The sequence below is a fragment of the Budorcas taxicolor genome, chromosome 10, assembly GCF_023091745.1.
Source record: "Budorcas taxicolor isolate Tak-1 chromosome 10, Takin1.1, whole genome shotgun sequence".
NCBI classification, from domain to species: Eukaryota; Metazoa; Chordata; class Mammalia; order Artiodactyla; family Bovidae; genus Budorcas; species Budorcas taxicolor.
Genome location: NC_068919.1, coordinates 49,981,278 through 50,002,190, shown reverse-complemented (window position 1 = coordinate 50,002,190; position 20,913 = coordinate 49,981,278). Strand labels below are relative to the sequence as shown.

At 36.1% G+C, this 20,913-nt stretch overlaps 1 protein-coding gene across 1 annotated transcript in view; it reads right to left on the bottom strand.

Annotated features, from left to right (window-relative positions):
• Positions 1-7,360: 7,360 nt before the first annotated feature.
• ADAM10 (ADAM metallopeptidase domain 10) overlaps positions 7,361-20,913 on the bottom strand; it is a 76,564-nt gene continuing 63,011 nt past the window's right edge. The window contains exons 13-14 of the mRNA XM_052646640.1: positions 11,233-11,359; positions 7,361-9,467 (exon numbers count right to left, since the gene is read on the bottom strand). Coding sequence (XP_052502600.1) covers positions 9,373-9,467; positions 11,233-11,359 — 222 coding nt within the window. The 3' untranslated portion in view covers positions 7,361-9,372. The remainder of the gene's footprint in view (positions 9,468-11,232; positions 11,360-20,913) is intronic.

The following is a 20,913-nucleotide window of genomic DNA, read 5'->3' as shown; positions in this document are numbered from 1 at the left end:
TTAAGACTGAAAGAGCAGGCTGAATGCCTGACCTCTGAACCTCTGTGATCCATGCTTCATAGGTGACAAGTGTAGTAGCTGTAAAGCTCCAAACCTGTAAGAATTCTTTAGGTAAGGGAACCTATCCCTGGCTGGGGATCTTACAAAGGTATACACCTTCTACACAGCAATACACAATGCTTCTACAGAATCTAGACCCTCGGATGGAGGGGACAGAGGAGAACAGGAGTTTCCTAGTTTGGGAGCACTCTATAAGACCCTTTTAGAGAGCACAGTCAGAGTTAATATACAGTATTAGATGCACTTAGAAGAACCTGATTTTTTAAAAAATCAGTCAATAAACAAAAACCCATTTGACTTTTGCTCAGCATTTTTATTTGACCCTGGAATCCACATCCCCTCCCAACTTATTTTTTTGAATAGTTATTTTAAAACCTATGGAACTAGTATTTTGTGAAATTTATAGAAAAATGTTGATCTGGATGTTTGCTGCAGGAAAAGAAAAATGTTTAACTTCTACCTTTTATTATGAAATAATCAGACAAAAAAATACTATTGATGATTTAGCTAAAGAAAATACTTGTCCACACATACAAAGAAGCTAGGGCCTCCCCATTTAACTTCTAAATTGAGCTTTAGGAATCCATTTCTTGTGCCAGGAGTTATAATGTGTTGCTTATACACTTCAAAGCTAAGCTGTGCTTTTCCCACTTGAGCAAAACATGGTGGGTATATTTTATATTCTAAAAATACAAATGCATATTAGATTTTGAAAGCAAACTTCTCTCTGGGGGTGAGAGGAGGAAGACATGCTGCCAAGGGCCTTAGAATCAGAGACGTTAAAAGTTACACGTTATGGGTGTGGGTAATGTGATGACACTAACTTTTGTGTATTATCTCATGAAATTAGCCACATTGCCACCGCTCAAAGCACACACCCTTGACTAAAATACAAATGTTTCTTGAATACTTACTATACACAAGTTCAAGAAAATGGCGATCAATAAAATTCAGCACTATAGAACCGAGAGAGAAGGGCAATCCAGACAGAGGAAATTGGATTCCCACTGGCATCAAAGTATAACAGCATGAAACAGTCAAGAAACTGCCTTGCAGTTAAATTATATCTAAAAGTAAAAGTAAGTTTGGGCTAAGTTTTACCAAAACTTCAAAATTCAGCTCAAGCATATATCCTCTGGGAAATCATCTTGGCTCACATAGGCGTTTCCTCTGAGTTTCTAGCTACACTGTATTCATAGTTTATGGACAAATACCATTGTATTATGATTGTGGGCATTCTTCCTTTCCACTAGATTATGAGCTCCCTGAGAACTTGGATTACAGTCCCTGGGGCGCTGAGGACAAAACGCAGCAGGTTGATAAGCGAATGGGAACTGAAGTAGCCACTGGGAATGGACGATTCTTTCAAGAGCTTGGCTTGGGTGGGGCAGGATTATACCATGATGTGATATATGCTATGACAGAGAATGCACAGAATGCTGCGCCTGCATGTGCACTCGCTCAGTCGTGTCTGACTCATTACCTCATGGACTGCAGTCTACCAGGCTCCTCTGTCCACGGAATTCTCTCAGCAAGAATACTGGAGTGGGTTGCCATTTCCTACTCCAGGGGATCTTCCCACCCGAGGGATGGAACCCGCGTGTCCTGTGTTGGCTGGCAAGTTCTTTACCACTGCGCCACCTGGGAAGCCCCAAACAGAATGCCACAATGCAGCAAAGAAGGACACCTCACCCAGCATGGTAGGAGGTTAGAGGTCCTGATTCTCAGTTTATGGTAGTCAGGATACAGATAGCAAGGTCTGCAAAGCCAAGGGCCTTTTACAACTCAAACTTTTGCCAACATCCTTAAGAACAGTAACCAAGTAAGACATCTGCCAAAGCACAAGCCAGCTCTTCAGTAAATGAGTATGTTCCGCAAAGATGAAAAATCATTAAAAAAAATGCACAAAGGAATCCAAATAGCTGGGTTCACATATGATACAATCAAGAGCAAAAAATATTACCTTTCCCCAAAGAGAAACTAGCTCTCAGTGCCCAATATATAACCACTCACTATTAATAAAAACCCTACTTGACCTATTTAATCTCTTCATTCTTCAGATTTGGACTCAAGCATCACTTTCTGGGGATACATGCCATGTCCTCCCTGACTAGATCCCATCTCCTTCCTCAATCCCATCTTTGCATGACCAGCTCTTAGACCACCAAGGCCTCCCCTCACAGCATTTATCATGGTTGATATTGACATGTATTCACATGGTTATTGCTCATATGGTAGCTCAGACAGTAAAGAATCCACCTGTAATGCAGGAGACCTGGGTTCAATCCCTGGATCAGGAAGATCCCCTGGAGAAGGAAACAGCTACCCACTGCAGTATTCTTGCCTGGGAAATCCCATGGACAGAGGAGGCTGGTGGGCTACAGTCTATGGGGTCCCAAAGAGTTGGACACGACTGAGCACTGAGCACATGATATAGGGTTAGTGTCTATCTCACCCACCAGGCTTAAGTTTCCCGAGGGCTGGGACTGTTAAGTTCACTACTGATTTCCTATTATCCAGCAGCGGTGCTGGAGCAACCAAGAGCTTAACACAGATCCATCCATCCAGTGACTAACCGAGGCAATCAGTCCACACAAATCAGCACATGCAGACCACATAAGCCAAAAAATTCCAAACATGTTCTGATAAGGTTTCAAGGGAGAAGAAGAAAAAATGGTTAATAGGTCAATTCAGTTAATCAGAGTTGCTACTAATAGGGACTGCAAAAAATAAAAACTACGATCACAAATCCAAAATAATGAAAAGTTAATCATAACATTGACACTTTATAAAAGCAGGCCTTTAGAGGTTTAGAAATACAAACTGTCTAAAAGGCGCGGGGAGGGGGAGGAATTAAATATACATGAGAACGAAATAAAACTGCTTAATAGGTTCAGTATTACCAAATAGGTTTCACTTTTCAAAATGATGTCTAAAACACATACAATAGAAACACATTTTATAGGAAGACAACTTACACTAGATCAAATTATTCTAATTTCTTTACACAGAAAACAATTTCAAGATAGCTTTTTAAAGATACATTTCCACCTCCAGGGATGATTATCATTTTAAGGAGAAAGAGTAGAATGCAGCTTACTGTACTGAGCTACTTAACACATTCTAATATGGGACACACAGGTTAAATGTGGATAATCTCATCATACTCCCTAACATGTTTTAATATAAAATATTTTCCTTAAATAGCTATTAAGCCCCTCAAAATCTAGCGAGCAAGGAGGGATCTAATGGCCTGCTTGCTATGATTACTGAGTGACTGATAGCTTCAACCACTCACCCTAGCAGTTGAAATCAATTAATCATTCATCATAACTGGAGCAGAATATAATTAATTATGCTTGCTTGACTGGTTCAAGTTTAATTCCACTAAAATCATTATTTAAAAAATCGTTATGAATATAGGTCATTGTCATGAATTGTTGCTAAAATAAAAACAGTAATGAATGAGCTGCTATAAGAATTTAATCCACATTAAAATTTTTAATTTTTATAGAAAGTTTTGAATAGGAACACAGGTAGAGAAGACACTATAATGAATCCCCAAGTAGCCATCACCCAGGTTCAACAATTATCAACTCACAGTCAAAATTGTTTTCAACTTTACTCCCAGATATCACCCAACTGCAGCTCACTTTTTTTAAGCAAACACCATATCATCACTTTTAGGTATTCAATATGCATCTCTAAAAGGGCTCCTTTTAAAAATGTAACCATACCATTTTCAAACCTAAAAAATAACTGCAGAAATCCTTAAAATCATCAATATCTAGTTAAGTTTTCCTATTTTCCCAATGGTGTTATTTTTCATTATTTCAATCAGGATCCAAAGAAGTCCACAAATTGTACTGGCAGATACACTATCTGGCAGGTATAATATCTTAAGTTTCTCTTAATCCATCTTTTTTTCCCTGGAATTCAATTGTTGAAGAATCAGGGTCATTTGTCCTATAGTTTTCCAGTCTGGATTTTGCTGATTAAATCTTTTGTGGTATCATTTGACATGTTCCTTTGCATGCATGCATGCTAAGTCCCTTTAGTCATGTCTCTGCGACCCTGTGGACTACAGCTGCCAGGCTCCTCTGTCCATGGGATTCTTCAGGCGAGAATACTACAGTGGGTTGCCATGCCCTCCTCCAGGGAATCTTCCCAATCCAGGGACCGAACCCGAGTCTCCTGTGTCTCCTGCACTGCAGGTGGATTCTTTACCTGCTGAGCCATGGGTATCATTTCTAGTAAAGAGGTGGTTAGATCCAAAGGCTTGATCAAGATCAGATCTGACTTTTGGCTGGACTGCTTCATAAGTGGTATGTGTGTTTCCATTAGGAGGCACAAATTATTTCACCGCTCTTTTGTGAGGTTAGTGGTCACTACTGATCATTGTCTGGGTCCCTTAATCATTGTGGGATAAAAATGGTGATATTGTATCACTCCTCTTTATTAGCTGGAATAGTTAAGTTTCAAAGCTAACTATAGTTTTGTAAACTATCATTATTAATTCATAAGTAAAACAGTTTTGGCCAATGAAAATTTCAAGATGCTTCCTGAATCTTTTCTGATAGACCTCTAGTAGCTTGCTTGCTTTCTGGTATGACAGTGCTTTTTCTCAACTCTACATACACATTTATTTCCCTATAACCTGGAATTAACCAGTTATCCAAGGAAGTCAGGTTTCTTTGAAGAAAGTGATATTTAGAGACCACATCAGGGCATTACTTTTGACTTTCATTTGGGTTTTGTCCAAAGCTAGCAAAGTCAACTAAGCAGGAGTCTTCCACTATTGTTTCTAATAAGTCCACATGGCTACATGCATGTGAATTTTTAACCAGAGGGCTCTCAGATTTTAATAAATTATCTATATAATATGCTAATATATGTTAATAGAAAAAGTATAACTTGGTACATATTATCTGGAAGACAGCATCATAATTTTTATCAACAACCTTTAGAAAGTCTTTAACTCACTTTTAATTCCACTTTTAGGAATTTATTTCATTATCTGGCTTAGAATTTTCCTTAAAGGGTTACTTAAAATAATGAACAATCTAAAAATCTCAATGTCCAAACAATAGGTTTTTTAAAATGTACAATACATCCATAGAATGAAATATTTACAGTCATTAAAATTATCTAGATACAATATCAATATATTGTTAAATAAGACAGCTATTTCTTATTGTTAAATAAGAAAATAGAAAAGTGTTGAAGACTATATCCCAAAATGTTAACAATAGAAACTGGGCTATTCTCATGTTTCCAATGCTGGTTTAGGATTTGGCTTCCCAGGGTCTGCCAAGTCAGACACTACTTCTCCAAATGCTTTCCAGAAAGTCTCCAAAATGCTGTTTTTGTTATCTTCAGTATTCCTTATCCTTGTTGGATATGGTCTTTTCTTCCCCCAATCTGTGATTTTAGCAGAAATTTTAGGACAAAACAGAGGCTGATAATTATTTTGCTCTACCCTCCATTTTTACCTAGCATTGCACTGTTTTTCACAGGAGAGATCAAATACTCTGAAAAGCTTATCAATTATAAAACATAAATTTCTACTGAAAATAGTGCATACATGATTGCATTTAACATACACAAATAATACAGTAGTGCAGAATACAAGGGTTCACTTGTATCCTAAATATAAAGGTTTGTATACAGAAAGCAGAGTGGAAAAACTAAACTGGTAATAAACAGAAAAAGATTTGAATGGAAGTTGTTTTTAAATGAGAACATAAAACCAGAAATGCTTAAACTGAAGCCGAGTTCTGTGAGGCAAACTCATTATCCTTTTTGCTCCTTAGAAGTCAAAAGTGCTTTTCAGGAAACTACAATTTCTTGCAACTTTAGTGACTTCTCTGAGGAATAACTGTCCCTGGCAGCTGCTTTAAAGCTAAATCCAACTTGCTCTCTAGTTTTGGGAGACCTTGACTCTTTAAATTTGGATAAGGAACATCATTTCCTAAACCCCTGAAGATGGGCTGTCCAGTTTTATAATGGACTTACTAAATTGACCCTCCTATACTTCTGATTAGAAATACTTTGGAAATTAAAACCCTTCCTAAGAACAAGAACCCATAATTGCACAGCTGCCATGGACACTAATCCCATCTTTGGGGAAATAATAATCCTTAGGTCTTAAAATGTATAGACCACAGGGACAGATATAAAAACTTGAGAGTGGTTTGCTCAGTTTGGAGAAATCTTCAGTTTTCACTAGTCTGTGAATATAACAAAAACAAACTACCCAAAGCACAAACTGCTGAAAACACCTCAGAAAACAAGACTGATCAGATAACACTGCCATTCCCATAAAGAAGGCCTTCCCCAAACTGTATATTTTCTGACACTATAAAGGGCACCAGTCCAGAAAGTGTAATAATTTATTCTATTGCTGATTTTATCTAAACAAAATTTAAATATGCAGTTGTAAGTATAAACAGTAAACTTGTAATCATCTAAGTTAATATTGATAGTTTAATAAACATAATTAGACATAATACATATTTTGAGGTTTCTGAATTAAAGTAAAAAGTATTGCATGTTTTTACTGACTTCACAAATACTACTTATTTAAACTGGCCTCAATATATTAAAAAAATAACTTGGGTTTGGGGTATATTATTCTGTGCAGGGCACTATTCTGGGCTTACAATTCTTTTTCTAGGTAAGGCTGAAATGTCAAGTCTTCTTACGTGCCATGAATTTGACAAAGCAGAAAAACATGGCTCAAATTTTTAAAACACACTTAACATCAAACTCAACATTTAAAATAAATGAAGCACTTAGCATTCAAAACTTTGGAAAAAATATATAAGACCACAGTTTCCAAAATGACTCAGCTCTTCCACTAAGACATGTTTAAGCACTCTGAATACTGATTAGAAATAATGCAAAGCAGTTGAGATTAGTTAAATGTTTTTCAAATGTTCACTGTGTATAGAAAGAGAGAGATCTAATCACAAAAATTTTTACATGAAGCCCTAACTAAGAATAAAGATATCTATACTTGTGTGGGAAGAGGCAATTCCCTTTCTGCTTAACCATCGCTTTCATTTAGTAAGGAAAGGCTGCCTTACGGGACACTTCTTTCGATAGTTCTCAAAGTTCAAAGAGTATGAAACCTTCAAGTTGTTTCATCAAGTCTATTTATTAATGCATTTCAAGTTTCAAAAAACCTTACATCTTTGCACAATACTTTATTTTTTGCAATTTTTTAGTAAAAATTTCCAAAGTGAACAAAAAGATACTGTATAAAACACAGTGGACATTAAACTGACAGTAGTATTAGATCTCACTTGTCTTGATCCTTTTGTTTTACCACATCTTGATTTGGAGTGGAAAGAGTTCAGTGCATGTATCTCTTTTCAGAAAACATTTAACTTAGACTCAAAATAAAATAGGGCAGTTGTATACCTGCCAAAACCCTACCACAGGATAACATTTCAAGCAAAAAAATGTACATGTTCAAAGTCTAGCACACTCAAGAAGTTACTAAGAACTCTGGCGGAGTAAAAGTCACCATTTTAGAAATGCAAACCCACTTCCAACCTTTGCACAGTCCAAAAACAAAGGCATTTAAATGATTTAAAAGCAATTACATACATATCTACCTACTTGTTTGTTTAGAATTATTTATAGTCTATCTGGGGTTTCATGTACAAAATTTGTCTCTAAATCATGTACAAAAAGCTGTATTTTGAAAAAAGTCACCACATACTGTACAAGTTTACAAGGAAGAGATCCCATTATTTTCTCTAGCATTTTTGGCCTTGCTGGCTTGCGTCACATTATGAGAATGATTGTGTAAACCTTATACTCTTAAGAAAAAAAAGGAAAAAAAAAAAAGCCAAACACAAATCGTTTCAACTTTGTCTAAATTTGCCTCTTATGTGAAGCCAGGAAAATCATAGCTGTTTACTTCTAATTTAACATGATGTAGTTGGAAAACAGAAGCAATAAATATGTCACAAGCTTAAAGTTTTTTTTTTTCGTAATGCCCCCTTCCATTCCTGCATAGCAATAAGCCTGTTAATACATTAAATGCTTTCGACTTCTTTCTTTAAAAAGCCAATTATTTACAACTGTTTAAAAAATAAATTTGGAATGGGACATTGTGCTGTTTCACCTTCACTGCTGACAAAATATCTTAGGGGAAAAAAGTGTCGGAAGGCCTATCTACAATTTTAACTACTAGTTGAGCAAATCACTCCTCTTTAGTGGTTACCGATGATCACGAAGATATGCTGAAAACTCTGTCCAAATATCTTGATAAAACAGACACACAGCTTTTCTTTTCCATATCAGACAAAACCCGAAACATAATTAACATACAAATAAGAGGCTGCAAATAAAAAGAATCATTTCACTGACCTAACTGCTACCAATATGAATAAAAATTTCACCTATCAATTCAAAAATGGAATTGAATTAGAAAGTTTAAAATAATTAAGCAGAAATCAGACATTTACATAAAGAACTAGGTCTGAAGTAGTAGTATGCTGCATATGTCCAGTTTTCACAACACGTAACTGTGTTCTTCAGTGTCGTCAATCCTGTGCTCTTAGCAGCCGTTTGATAAAACAAAATGAATATCAGAACCAACTCCATCATGAGGAAAAGGTGAACTGATTCTCTTCTCATAACTGCCCATGTAAAGCATGACAGAATCCTGGACCACTGAATACCACCATTCTCTGTTATCCTGAGTATGTCAATTAACAGTAATTTTTCATTAAGAGCGGAAAAAATTTTATAATACAAAGAAACATCCATATTGCAATTTCTGTTTACAATTGCACACAGAAGTACAGTGTACGTAAGAAATAACATGTCTGCATATAACAAGGTATGTACATTGGCAAGTGATGTCTCCAATGTTGAGGTGGTCGAGCCTCCTAGCCTTGATTGGCAGTTGAAAAAAATATATATATATTTAAATTTGTGATAAAAGTTTATCGAGAGCCAAGTTTGCCTGCAAGTGAAGAAAATGCAGCAACGAAGAACAGGGAACACGGGGCACATAATAATATTCTAAGACTTTGTGCCATTAGGTTAAAAATATCTGTCTATAAGAAAATGGGGTTCCTTTTTTTTTTTTTTCACATCCCACCCCCAAATTGGAATTTTCAGGCTTTAAAATTTAAGTAATTCCACCTGATCTGAGGACATGATCTCTTGCCATTTTTTTTCTTCTACTGTTATTTGTGAGGGTTTCATTTGGGGATGATGATTTAATAGGTTTCTCTTTGGAGTGAAGTTTTCCCATTGTAGGCACTAGGAAGAACCAAGGCAAAAGCTGAGTTAACGTCTCATGTGTCCCATCTGATAACTCTCCCGGGGCCTCTGACGCTGGGGCTGTTGAATGGGCTGTGGAGGTCTTCTCCTCTTTAAAGTGCCTGTGGGTCACAAACAAAAGCAAAAGAGGTTTATCATGACCTTTTCAATCTTTTAAAGACAAAGTTGCCATTTCAATAAAAAGAAGAGGTTCTGGTAGCCATAATGTAAAAAATAAAAGAGAGACAGGTAAAATAATTTCAATAATATTTTTATTTCATTAACCCAATATAGCCAAAATATTAATAATTATTGATAAAATATTTCATCTTAAAAATACTAATTCTTCAGAGTTTGACACTTAACCGTCTGGGCCACCAGGGAAGCCAGAGTTTGGTAGGCATTTTATATCTACAATACATCTTAACTGAGACTAGCCACAGTACAATTGCTAAAAAGCTACAACTATCAGATTAATATGGATTCTGAGGACAGACTCCAAGAGGAAGAAACTGCTGGGTATCTTTGAGCAAATGACTTAACCTCTCTGAAGCTCAGATGATTAGTCTGTAAAACAGAGACAATTAACTAACTCATATAGTCTGTTGTGAGGATTATATGATAATTCATGTAAAAGTGCTCAATATCTTTTGTGAGGGTTCAATAAATAGCAGTTAAGAGCTGGCATTTTCTTAAAATGAAATTAAGTAAAAGAATTTTCATTGAATGAGAATAATGTAGTCTCATTCAATAAAATGAACTGGTAGTGTAGTTAAAAAGTGTCATGTGGCCCTTGGAAATCCCTAAGAAACTGACAAAAATTCCTGACTGCTAAGGCAGTAATTTGAAAAGCAATGACATCGAAATCAAATTTCCTTTGCTTCCCTCCAAGATACTGTCCGAGAATGACTACATAAGGAAATACAGGAGAACGGAGGGAAAATTATAAGAAAGCCCTAGTTTTAAACAATTTTATGTAGGGCAGTGGATTTGGCCCGAGGCAAGAGGCTTCAAGAGGCGAAGTGAGTGGGAGGCAGGAGAAGGAATCCTGGGATGGTGCCCGCCCTTGAACATGCAAGAACAGAGTCCAAGGGTCCTGAAGAAAGGGTGGAAGGGACACCCAGCCTGGGGAGGAGGAGGGAGAAATAGGCAGGGCCTAAATAATCTGGTAAATGGATTTCTTATCCTTCTCCAAATCCATGAAATGAAAAGTCACTCAGTCATGTTCAACCCTTTGCGACCCCATGGACTATACAGTCCATGGAATTCTCCAGGCCAGAATACTGGAGTGGGTAGCCTTTCCCTTCTCCAGGGTCTCTCATATAAAGGTCTTTCCCATCTCTCATCTCCTCCCAGCCTTGGCTCCCTGAGAGCTAAAGGATGGAGACAAAACCTTAGGAGTTGTTTTCAGAGATGGAGAATAACTACAGTTGTTTGGTAACTGAAGCCTCTACCCTAAGACTCTCCCACAGACTGGAATCTGTATGCCCCACAAGAGAAGTCTGTATTTTTCCCTAAGGAAAATAAGTTTATGTGACAGAATATATTTCAGGAGCATGAACACAAAACCCATAACTGAAGCATAGCTATTAGAAAGACCAATCCTTTAAAAGTGGTCTATCATAATAAAACCAAAAAGGGAAGATTTTACTATTTTTTTTAAAAAAAGGATATATTACCATTAAATCAGCAGCCATAAGCTAGACTGCGTTGATTGGTGGGGCGGGGGGGAGGACACTTAAAAATCAACTAAATAATCCACCTAGTAATCCCATTCTCAAGGAGAAAGTACTATAAATCAACTACTAAAGACTCCTTTAAAATTCAGTCCTACTTGCTGAATGGTTCTGAGTAATAAAAATATATACCATGCTCAAATTGTCTTACCTGGAAGAGGTTTAGGAGGAGGCAACTTTGGATTACTACTTGGAGTGTGTACACTGCATATCTTAATAAAACCAGCCATTAACATGATCAGGGCAATTCCCATAAGTAATACTGCCCACCAATAAGCCTAGAAATAGAAAGATTTTTCCAATGAAAAACCTATAAAATATTTTAGAATATTTTGTACTATATATTACATTTTAATTTTTAAACATTTGTTCATTGGGAGTTGATAGCTATCACATAAAAGCACATATATATAAATTTCTTTAAATATGAAAAAGTACAAAGGAGGAAAGAAAAATCACCTATAATTTCACTTGCTAGAGGAAACCACTCAATCTTATTTTCATTTCAGTTACTCTCTAGTGACTTAGAAGATATATAGCTTGCTTTAAATTCTACTAGATTTTAAAAATATTCTTTAACCTATAAATTTTTCTAATCATCAAAGCTAAGACTGAAATTCTACCTTTTTTGAGGCCCCTCTTTCCTGTTTCCCTATTTCATTAGGAACTCTAGTCTCAGACTACCATTATTAAATTATTTTTATACAATCTATCTTAGTTTTCATTATATATATATAATATCTATTACATATATATTCATTTATTTAAAGGTTAACTGCCTTCTTTAACATGAAAAGTGGAAGGATATACACATGCCAGAAGCAGGCAAAGTTTATCTCTGAGAAGGTACTAAAATTTCACTTCCAACTTAAATCATATTAGATCAATTAGCCAAACAAAAAAACTTCAAAAATTACTGGCATAATTTATAGAAAAATTATGCTGCCATTCGTAATAAATCCTAAATCTATTTTGCAACTCAAAATATTGAAGGTTTGTCTTAAGATAGCATATAATAAACACCATACAAAATAGTAACAATTAGAAAACTATGAACCTTCTATTATTAAAATGCATACATAGTTATTGCTAATTTTGCCAATAAAACTCACATTTAAGAAGAGTTTCTATGATCTAGGGCCTTACAACAAACAGGCTACTACTTCTAGAAATAAAAGCTAAAAGAAAAATGAATGCTGTGGCAAAACACTTTCCCCATGTGTGTAAAGCCATGTGTATAAATTTATACAGACATATAAATTTGTTTAATTTTGAAAGACACCCCAAACTTACAGAAAAGTTCCAAGTACAATACAAAGAAGTTTTTAAAATCTAGAACCATCTAAGAGTAAGCTGCTTCCATGATGTCCTATTACACTTGAACAATTCGACATACAGTTCCTACAATCTATGGGTGTTTTTCCTAGATAATCACAATATAATCATCAAAATCAGGAAACTGGTATTGTTACATTAGTACCATTAAATCCTCAGACTGACTCATTCAAGTTTTGCCATTTGTCCCAATACCATCCAATTCAGACCCATGTTGCCTTTAGCAGTTGTTTCTTTAGTCTCCTGCAATCTGGAAATAATCCACAGTCTTTCCAGCTTATATAACTTGGACACTTTTGAGGATTACAGATCAGTTATTTTGCATTGGAATGTCCCTCAATTTGGGTTTCTCAGATGTTTCTCCATTATTAGAGTCATCTTTAGTTAGAGTATCTCAGAAATGATGCTTTATTCTCATTGCATCTGATCATGAGACACACGACTTTGATCTCATTACTGAAGATGGTTTACTTGACCACTTCATCAAGGTGTAAACTGCCAGCCTTTACCAAAAAGATACTCTTCTCTTTTGCAGTCAATGAGTACTTCATACAGACATAATTTAGAACTATGTAAATATTCTATCCCTTATAAAACTTACAATTTATTCATTTGTTCATTCCCTCTCAGTTTCCTATTTTCTTGAATGGGTTATAATCCATTACTATCATTATTATATCTTTTGGGCCTGTCCTCACCATTCTCTGAGCACTGACGCTGGCATGAGGAGTTCCAGATCCATCTTGTTCTTTCCCTGCCCCAGCCCTGGAATCAGCCGTATCTCCAAAGAGCCCCAGTTTCTCTTAGAACTGCCCTTCGTAAGCAGACAATTCCTCTCAATACTGATACTCTGACATTCCAAGCCAGTCACCCCTCCACAGGGCACACAGGGCACCCTGCCCTGTGCCAGGAGAGCTCCCCTCACCAGGCAGGTATGCCTTGCCTGCTGGTGTCACCTAATTGCCTTTAGGAATGAAGTGTTCAAAAAAGGAGAGAGTAAGGGGTGATGCGATTCAGCCTTGCTGCTGAGAGATTTGATCTTTCAAGAGATACTACAAATCTGAATTTTTATATGAACTCTGTTTTTAAATGCTGACAACTCATTCAAAATTTCTAAAAACAACAGGCAGACCATACAAGACACATGTGCTGGGTCGAATGTGGCTTGGGAACCAGAGTTTACAATCTACTTTTCAGAAGCCATTTTTTATATCTTCCTGAGAGTGCCACATAGTTTCCTAAATTTTTCTTTTGGTTTCTATAGAGAATAATTTTCAGAGGACTGCTCCTCCCTGTGAGTCTTTAGGATAATATACCCTTTCCCTTGTTAAATAAATCTCCCATTGGATCCAGCTGTTCTTCCTGTTTTATTCATCCTCAAATAACGGACCTGCTATTTGTCAAAAGGTAGGGTTTAAGTCCTGTTGTTAGTCTTTCAACTCGAGTGCAGGCTCACTCCTCTTTTCATTTCTGCCTACTGTCACATGCAGAACTATACACATAGCTTTTGTCCTATTCCAAGCATCCAGAGGCTTTTGAAATGTGGCATTTAATGCAGTAAGACATTCTTCGACCTTTCCTGTTTGCAACTCTGGCACGCTGACCTAGTGAAAAACATTAGGAACCAAAATCACCAGCTTGTACTGCTATAAGCACTCTTCCTGCTCTGTGACAGAGATCCGCAACCTTGCCTACCCATTACAATTACCTGGAAAGCTTTTAAAACTCAGTTACCCGGACTAAATCTCAGATTCTGATAGGGTGGGGGTAGATCCTGACATCAGCAATTTTGTTGAAGCTGGCCACATGATTCCATTATGTAGCCAAGACTGGGAACTACCTGTCTCTACCAAGGGTCAGCAAACTTTTTCTATAAAGGGCCAAACAATAAATACTTAGGCTTTGTGGGCCATATGATTTGGTCAAAACTATTCATATCTGCCACTGTAGTACAAAATCAATCATAGGTAAGAAACAAACAGGTGAGTGTGGTTGTGTTCCAGGAAAACATTACTTACAATTCAGTGTGCTGGTGTAGGGCCCAGGCAACTGCATTTTAAAGGAGCATGCCCGTGGCCAGCATGCAGATGAGTGCTTCTTAGTGGAGACATGTGGGCGCTGTGGGAAGGACCATTTTGAGCAATGCAGGGAGTCTAGCATACATGGCTCTCATGCATCAAATGCCATCAGAGTCCCTCAGCTGCTCTGACAACTACTGTATATTTCCAAATATCCTCTGGAAAGGCAGTATCACTTCTAAATGTGATCCAATCCAAAGCACAAAGAGGCAAGGATCTTCCTACTATTTTCAGGCTGGTGAGCTAGGTCTGTTTCAGGAGACACAACTTCCATTCCTGGTGTTCATCATATTCTCTAACACACTTCCTTCCTTCTAGTCTTCGCTACTGAAAACCATTCCACATGGTCACCAGTGTTACAGTTACTTAAAACATGGAATTACGTCACTCCTCTATGTAAAACTTTTCTTCAAAAGCTTCCCACCAAAGATCTCCAAGATAAATAAGTGGGAGACAGAAAAAAACAAAACCTGTCCATACAATGAACTGTGGCCCAACATACATATAATTCTGCTTGTTTTTTAAAACTATATTTTTCTATAAAAATACAGCTTCTGAAAAATATATAAGAAACTCATTTTGAGAAAACTGGGCACAAGGGTAAAAAGAAGGCTTGCTCTTCAATGTATTACTCTATCAATTAAAAAAAAAGGATAATCACACTTTTCAAAAGGAAAAAAGTGAAAAAAATTATTTAAAATAGTTCATACTCTGGTTACTATTTCAGGTGCTCCCTCTTCATAAAACATTTACCTGTCTCTCTACTTCTATTAGCCCTTTAGAACTTAGCTTTGGCATCACCTCCATAAAAAAGCCTTCCCCAAATAGGTTCTCTTATTTCTTATGAAAATGATGCAGAACTGAAAATATGTTTCTATGTGCTTACCTTCTCTATCCCAAACTGGACTGAGAGCTTTTTGAATTTATATTCTATAAACTCAGTATCTACTCTACCAAAAAGTATCCACTGGACTAGTTATTAACACGTTAAATCATTACTCCAAATACTGACTTTTCAGAACACTTCTACCAGCTCATTTATTGTATCTAGATTTCCCACATATACAAATAATGTAAAAGGCTCTTTCAACACAGAACAAAAAAGTTATGGTTCAATCCTCTTCTGATACCAGTTTTTCAGTACCTACACAGTCTTACATAGAAATGCAAGTGGTATGGCAATAAGACAAGCAGACTAGAAAAAGGAAGCTTGAATTTAATACTGGTTATAACTTTGCAGAAAAAAAGGTCAAAAGGACCAAGTCCCAGCTGAGATTAAAGACATTTGTGAAAATACGGTACCTAGGTCTCTGAGTATTTGCAGTCCCTTCTAGCATTGTTCCTGGTCTTCCTCTAAAATCTTCCAGGTAACTACATATTTCAAAAGCCCAAGGCTTGAGATATTTTCATGAAAATAACAGTAGCTTTTCAGAAACTGAATATTGCAAAGGATAGAAGATAGCAAGAAAAAACAAAGCAATAGTGCATTTGAGAATGTTAATAAATACAGCCACCTCTGGTAAAGGGAATTTTTTAAATGCTTCCTTTAAAACAGAATTATCAGAAAGCAGTAAATGTTAAATTACATGTTTTCTATTTTATAGGTACTATAAAATCTGGGAAAAGAATACCAACGAGGCTAATAAATGCAAAATATGTGTTTCATCTCAAAAAAGGGATCACGATTTGTCCACTTGTTAGGAGTTTAAAATAAAAGAGAACTGTCATTCATTCAATAAGCATTTAATGAGCGTAAATTATAAGCCAAGCTTTTGTCTTTCATAGATACAAAGGTGTTAAGTGAAATTTAAAAGAGACAAAGAGAAGACATCCAAAAGTTAAAAAAAAAAAAAAAAAGCTTAGAAGCTAACAAAGTACTAAATCAAGTCTGAGAAAATAATCCTACAAAAGAAACAGACAGATGACTTTCAACATATCCACTTATATGGCCAAAAGAAAACAAAGTACAAAAATGGAGTCAAAATGACAAAATGAAAGGTCAAAATCTACCAGTCTAATTTATTTATTCCAATTAGGATAATTTTTTATTTAATAATCTAAATAAACAAAAAGGACCTCTAGGATAATAATAAAAAAACCAGGCTTCATCCAAAAAACTGTGAGGGGGAAAGAGCAAGACAAACAATTAAGTATCTTCAGACATAAGATAATCTGAACTGATTTTTAAGATCTCTAGAAAAAGTCAACCACAGAATCCTCTCAGTGAATTTCCAGTGTTAACAATGATCACTCACAGCAAACTCACTCTAGACTTCCTGTGGGTCACAAGACCATGTGGGGCCCACAGTTCCTTGTCATGATACTGATTATGCCATCCTGCAGGGGCAGAAAGCTCCCCTTCTATCCTTTAGAAGATGCCATTGTCCAGCCTCTGACTAAATGTTCTTTCATCCTTCAACCCCATGCACCACTCCTCACACCAATCTGCCAAGCGGAAGGCAACTGGCTATTGATCTCCTGTTACTTTAAACTCAGCCTGGGCAAGCAGTTAAAATACCACTGAGTGAAACCCGAAAATATTATAACTTAAAATTATAATAATATTACAATTTTTCTGTTCCATATAAATCATGACATTTATTCATCAAGCAAATGCATACTGACTCCTCATCATATGCTAAATAAGCCCTGCGACAACAATGGATCTTTGTTGTTAAGGTTTCAATAGTGATGTCCATGAGGTCTATTCTATCAGGCAATGAAGGACTCTAAAGGTCCACAACCACCTTTCACTTTCAACACAGCAGGATGGCAAAGTAGAAAATTTCTGTTACAAGTTTCTTAAAAGAAGACATTATATTGCACAGACTGTAAAAATGGTTCCCAAACTTTAACATGCATCATCATCTACTGACTCAGTGGGTCCAGGTGGGACCTGATCATATTTGCATTTTTATCCAGTTCCCAGGTGATGCTGATGCTACTGGTCAGGGGACTACACTTTGACATCCATTAGTCTAGATTAGGGTTAGCAAACATTTCCTATCAAGCCCAGACAAATATTCTAGGCTTTGTGAGGCCACGCAGTCTCTAAGTACAAACAAAAGCTGCCATAAGCAATATGTAACTGAATCAGTGTGGCCATGTTCTGATAAATCATTATTTATGGACACTGAAATATGAATTTCGTGTAATTTTCAAAAGAATATTATTGTCATTTTTTTCAACTACTTAAAAATGTGAAACCATTCTTACCTTGTGAGCCATATAAAAATAGGCAGTGGGCTGAATTTGGTTCATGAGCCATAGTTTGCCAACCCCTGCTCTACATGAATGATTGGTTCTCAATTCCAGCTACTCATCATAGTTGAGTGCTGGGAGCTCTGAAATAACCCGAACACTTAGGCTCTGTTCCAAGAGATTCTGATTTAACTGGTCTATGTTGTTAGATGATTCTCATGTACAACATGAATAAAAGTCAGGTAAGTGTGGAAAATGGAAGTTTAAAAGATTTCTCATTGTAGGATGTCTCACAATATTATCACAAATCTCCAAGATGGGAACCATAATATGCAATATTTTCCGGATTCATTTGACAACCAAGTGCATAATGTTTTGTGAAACACATGGAAACACTGCTCTAAATCTTTCATAAAGAATACCATACACTTAATACTTAGGTTCATAAAATTACAGAAAAATAAGAAGAAATTAATTAAAAAATGAGAAACACATTTGATGTTTGTCAAAAATAATAATGAAAAGATAAACTTCTGATAAATCTGAACAAATTAAAAAGAAAAAAGCCACCAACAGGCAATTATTTTAAAGTGTGGGGGAAACACACCAATAAAACTAAAAAAATCAAGGTTAAAGATGGTTTTCTATGTCAGATCTAACACAAAAGGTGCAGAAAATGTGAATTATGGAAGAAAACAAAACAGAATTACCAATGCACCTATTTAAAGAAAAAGTGACAGTGATACAGGATCTTAACAGATTTCCTGGTGACTTTTCTCCAACTTTTCAGGAACTAGGCAAACTCTCTGATAAATCTGAAGGATGTTTATCATCATCTCCTGGCCAGACACACAGTAGGCACTCAGCCTACTTTATTTAAACGTTACTGTCAAGAACAACTTTTCCCTAGAAAAGAAAAAGTCTTATCAACATAATTTCTTTGGTGCCAGTAGCAGGCAGTAATTCATACTCTGAACTATTAAACTGTTAAGGTTCTTCCCACTCTACCTTCAAGAGGGAAAATACCACCACAGGATACCATGGAAAGGAGACAAAAAAAGCCACCAGGTATCAGTGGAAAGGAAAGTCAGTGAAACTAACTCATCATTCCTATCATTGCTTCTTATACCAGAGCGAACTAATAACCTACATTACTAACTAGATGGACATACCTTATACATGATGAAAGACCTAAGCACAGCTATTAATATAACAAAACAAACTCTGTCATGCAACTGAACTCTACAAATAACACAAATATGACAAATAACTCACAAGAAACTGGCTGTTGTTTATCTTCCTGTTTGATATGATTAATGCCCACAAATGCACCAACAGCCTAATGGTACTCAGGTATTATGGACCATGCTCTTCAAAAGGGTGGCATGTGGATATCAACATTGCTATTCTATACTTACTTAAGGCAAACTTGCATAAACCTGAAAGTGCCTAATTAATCAGTTCCACAGCATAAGAAAAGACTTCACACTGCTGAAATCCATTGCAAGAAGCATTTCACAAAATCCTCAAAACTAAAATATGAAAAAAAGGTCTTCAAAACACTTTAACTAAAAAGATCATTTCTAGTAAACATTTTAAAATAGGAATAAATGAGTTTTTTAAATTCTAAATGAGTCAAAATTAGATACAATGGAGAAAAATGAAAAAAAAAATTTCTAGGTGATATGATTTACAATCTAGAAAACCTAAAATATGCCTGAGTTTATGGCACAACATAAACTCAGCAGGACATAACCCTGTGATTCCAATTATCTGATTTTTTCCCCTTTGAACATACTGTTTCCCATTGTAGACAAGTATACCAGATCTCAACTTTTTCTTATTAGAGATAATCAGAAAAAAAGAAAATAGAAACTGGATTTGATTTGAAAACAGGGAAATATAAGTAAGGGGGCCAAGAAATGTAAGTTACCTGAAATCACAGAATTGTCAAACGTGAGATTGGTGACCTCAATCCCTGTGTAATTCCAAGCCTATACTCGGTTCACTTTAGCACAGAGCCAGAAGGCATCTTTAGTTTAACAGATACTTTCTGAATACACTATACATTCAACACAGGGGTACAAAAATGAGTCACATACAATGTGGAGACCCAATTATCTGGATTAAAACCTAGGTCTCCTAAATCCAACTTCAACAGTCCTCCCACTATTCAGTCATTACCCATCTAAAAATCGCATATTCTAACATGCAAAGTATTATTCTTCCTATATATAATAAACACTTCCGATATATAATAATCCTAGAGATAATTCCAAAAGTCTTATTGTCGAGTTTTACTACAATAGTACCCAAAAGGACTGACAACCCAGACAGAGGGCTATTGTTGTGTGTGCTTTTAAGCCATCCTCATTTTTAAAAATGTAAAAAATAATTTGGGAAGGGGGAGGAATCAATTTCCAAAGCAGACTTATTCAGTTCAGGCACAGCACACTCTCTAATACATCACTTGCAAATTTCCTACTGTTACCTAAATGTAAACACTTAGAAATACTTAAACGACTTAAGATAGTCATTCTCAGTGATCTTTTTCAAAAATTTCAGGTAATTCAACATTTATACAATTGGGGAAAATGTGGTTTAAAAATAATATAGTTCACTAGATTTAAGTTGAATGAACATCCACAGTCATTAGTAAATCTACAAAAGGCTCTGTATCTGATCTTGCCCTGTTCAACATTTCCTATTATGGACAAGACGAAGATCCAGAAATTATACTGAAACATCAGAAAAAAATCTTCAGAAAATTTTTCATCTCTCCTGTTCAGCAAGGTAGAACCCAGAGCTGGCTATGTGTCATATTGAGACAAGTGAGAAGTATAAAAAGCAAGCAGGGCTTTCCAAAATCAACTTGAAGAAATTCTACGACAATACTCTAATCCTATGAGGTTAACGCATCCAAGACATGAACCAGGGAGCAAAGTAAAACAGAATGACTCCCATCACCTACCAACCAAATCTATGAATGATACACATGTGAAGTGTGTATCTGACTGCTTTAGAAGAAAATAAAGCTCAGGGCTATTTGAACTTTAAAACTCATTCTTCAGATAAAGTACAGTTGACCCTTGAAGGAGACAGGTTAATCATAGTTGGCCCATCACATCCATAGTTCCTTTATATCCATGGTTCCTCCATATCTGCAGATTTAACCAGCTTCAGATTGTGTACTAGTACAGTATTTACTACAAAAATAG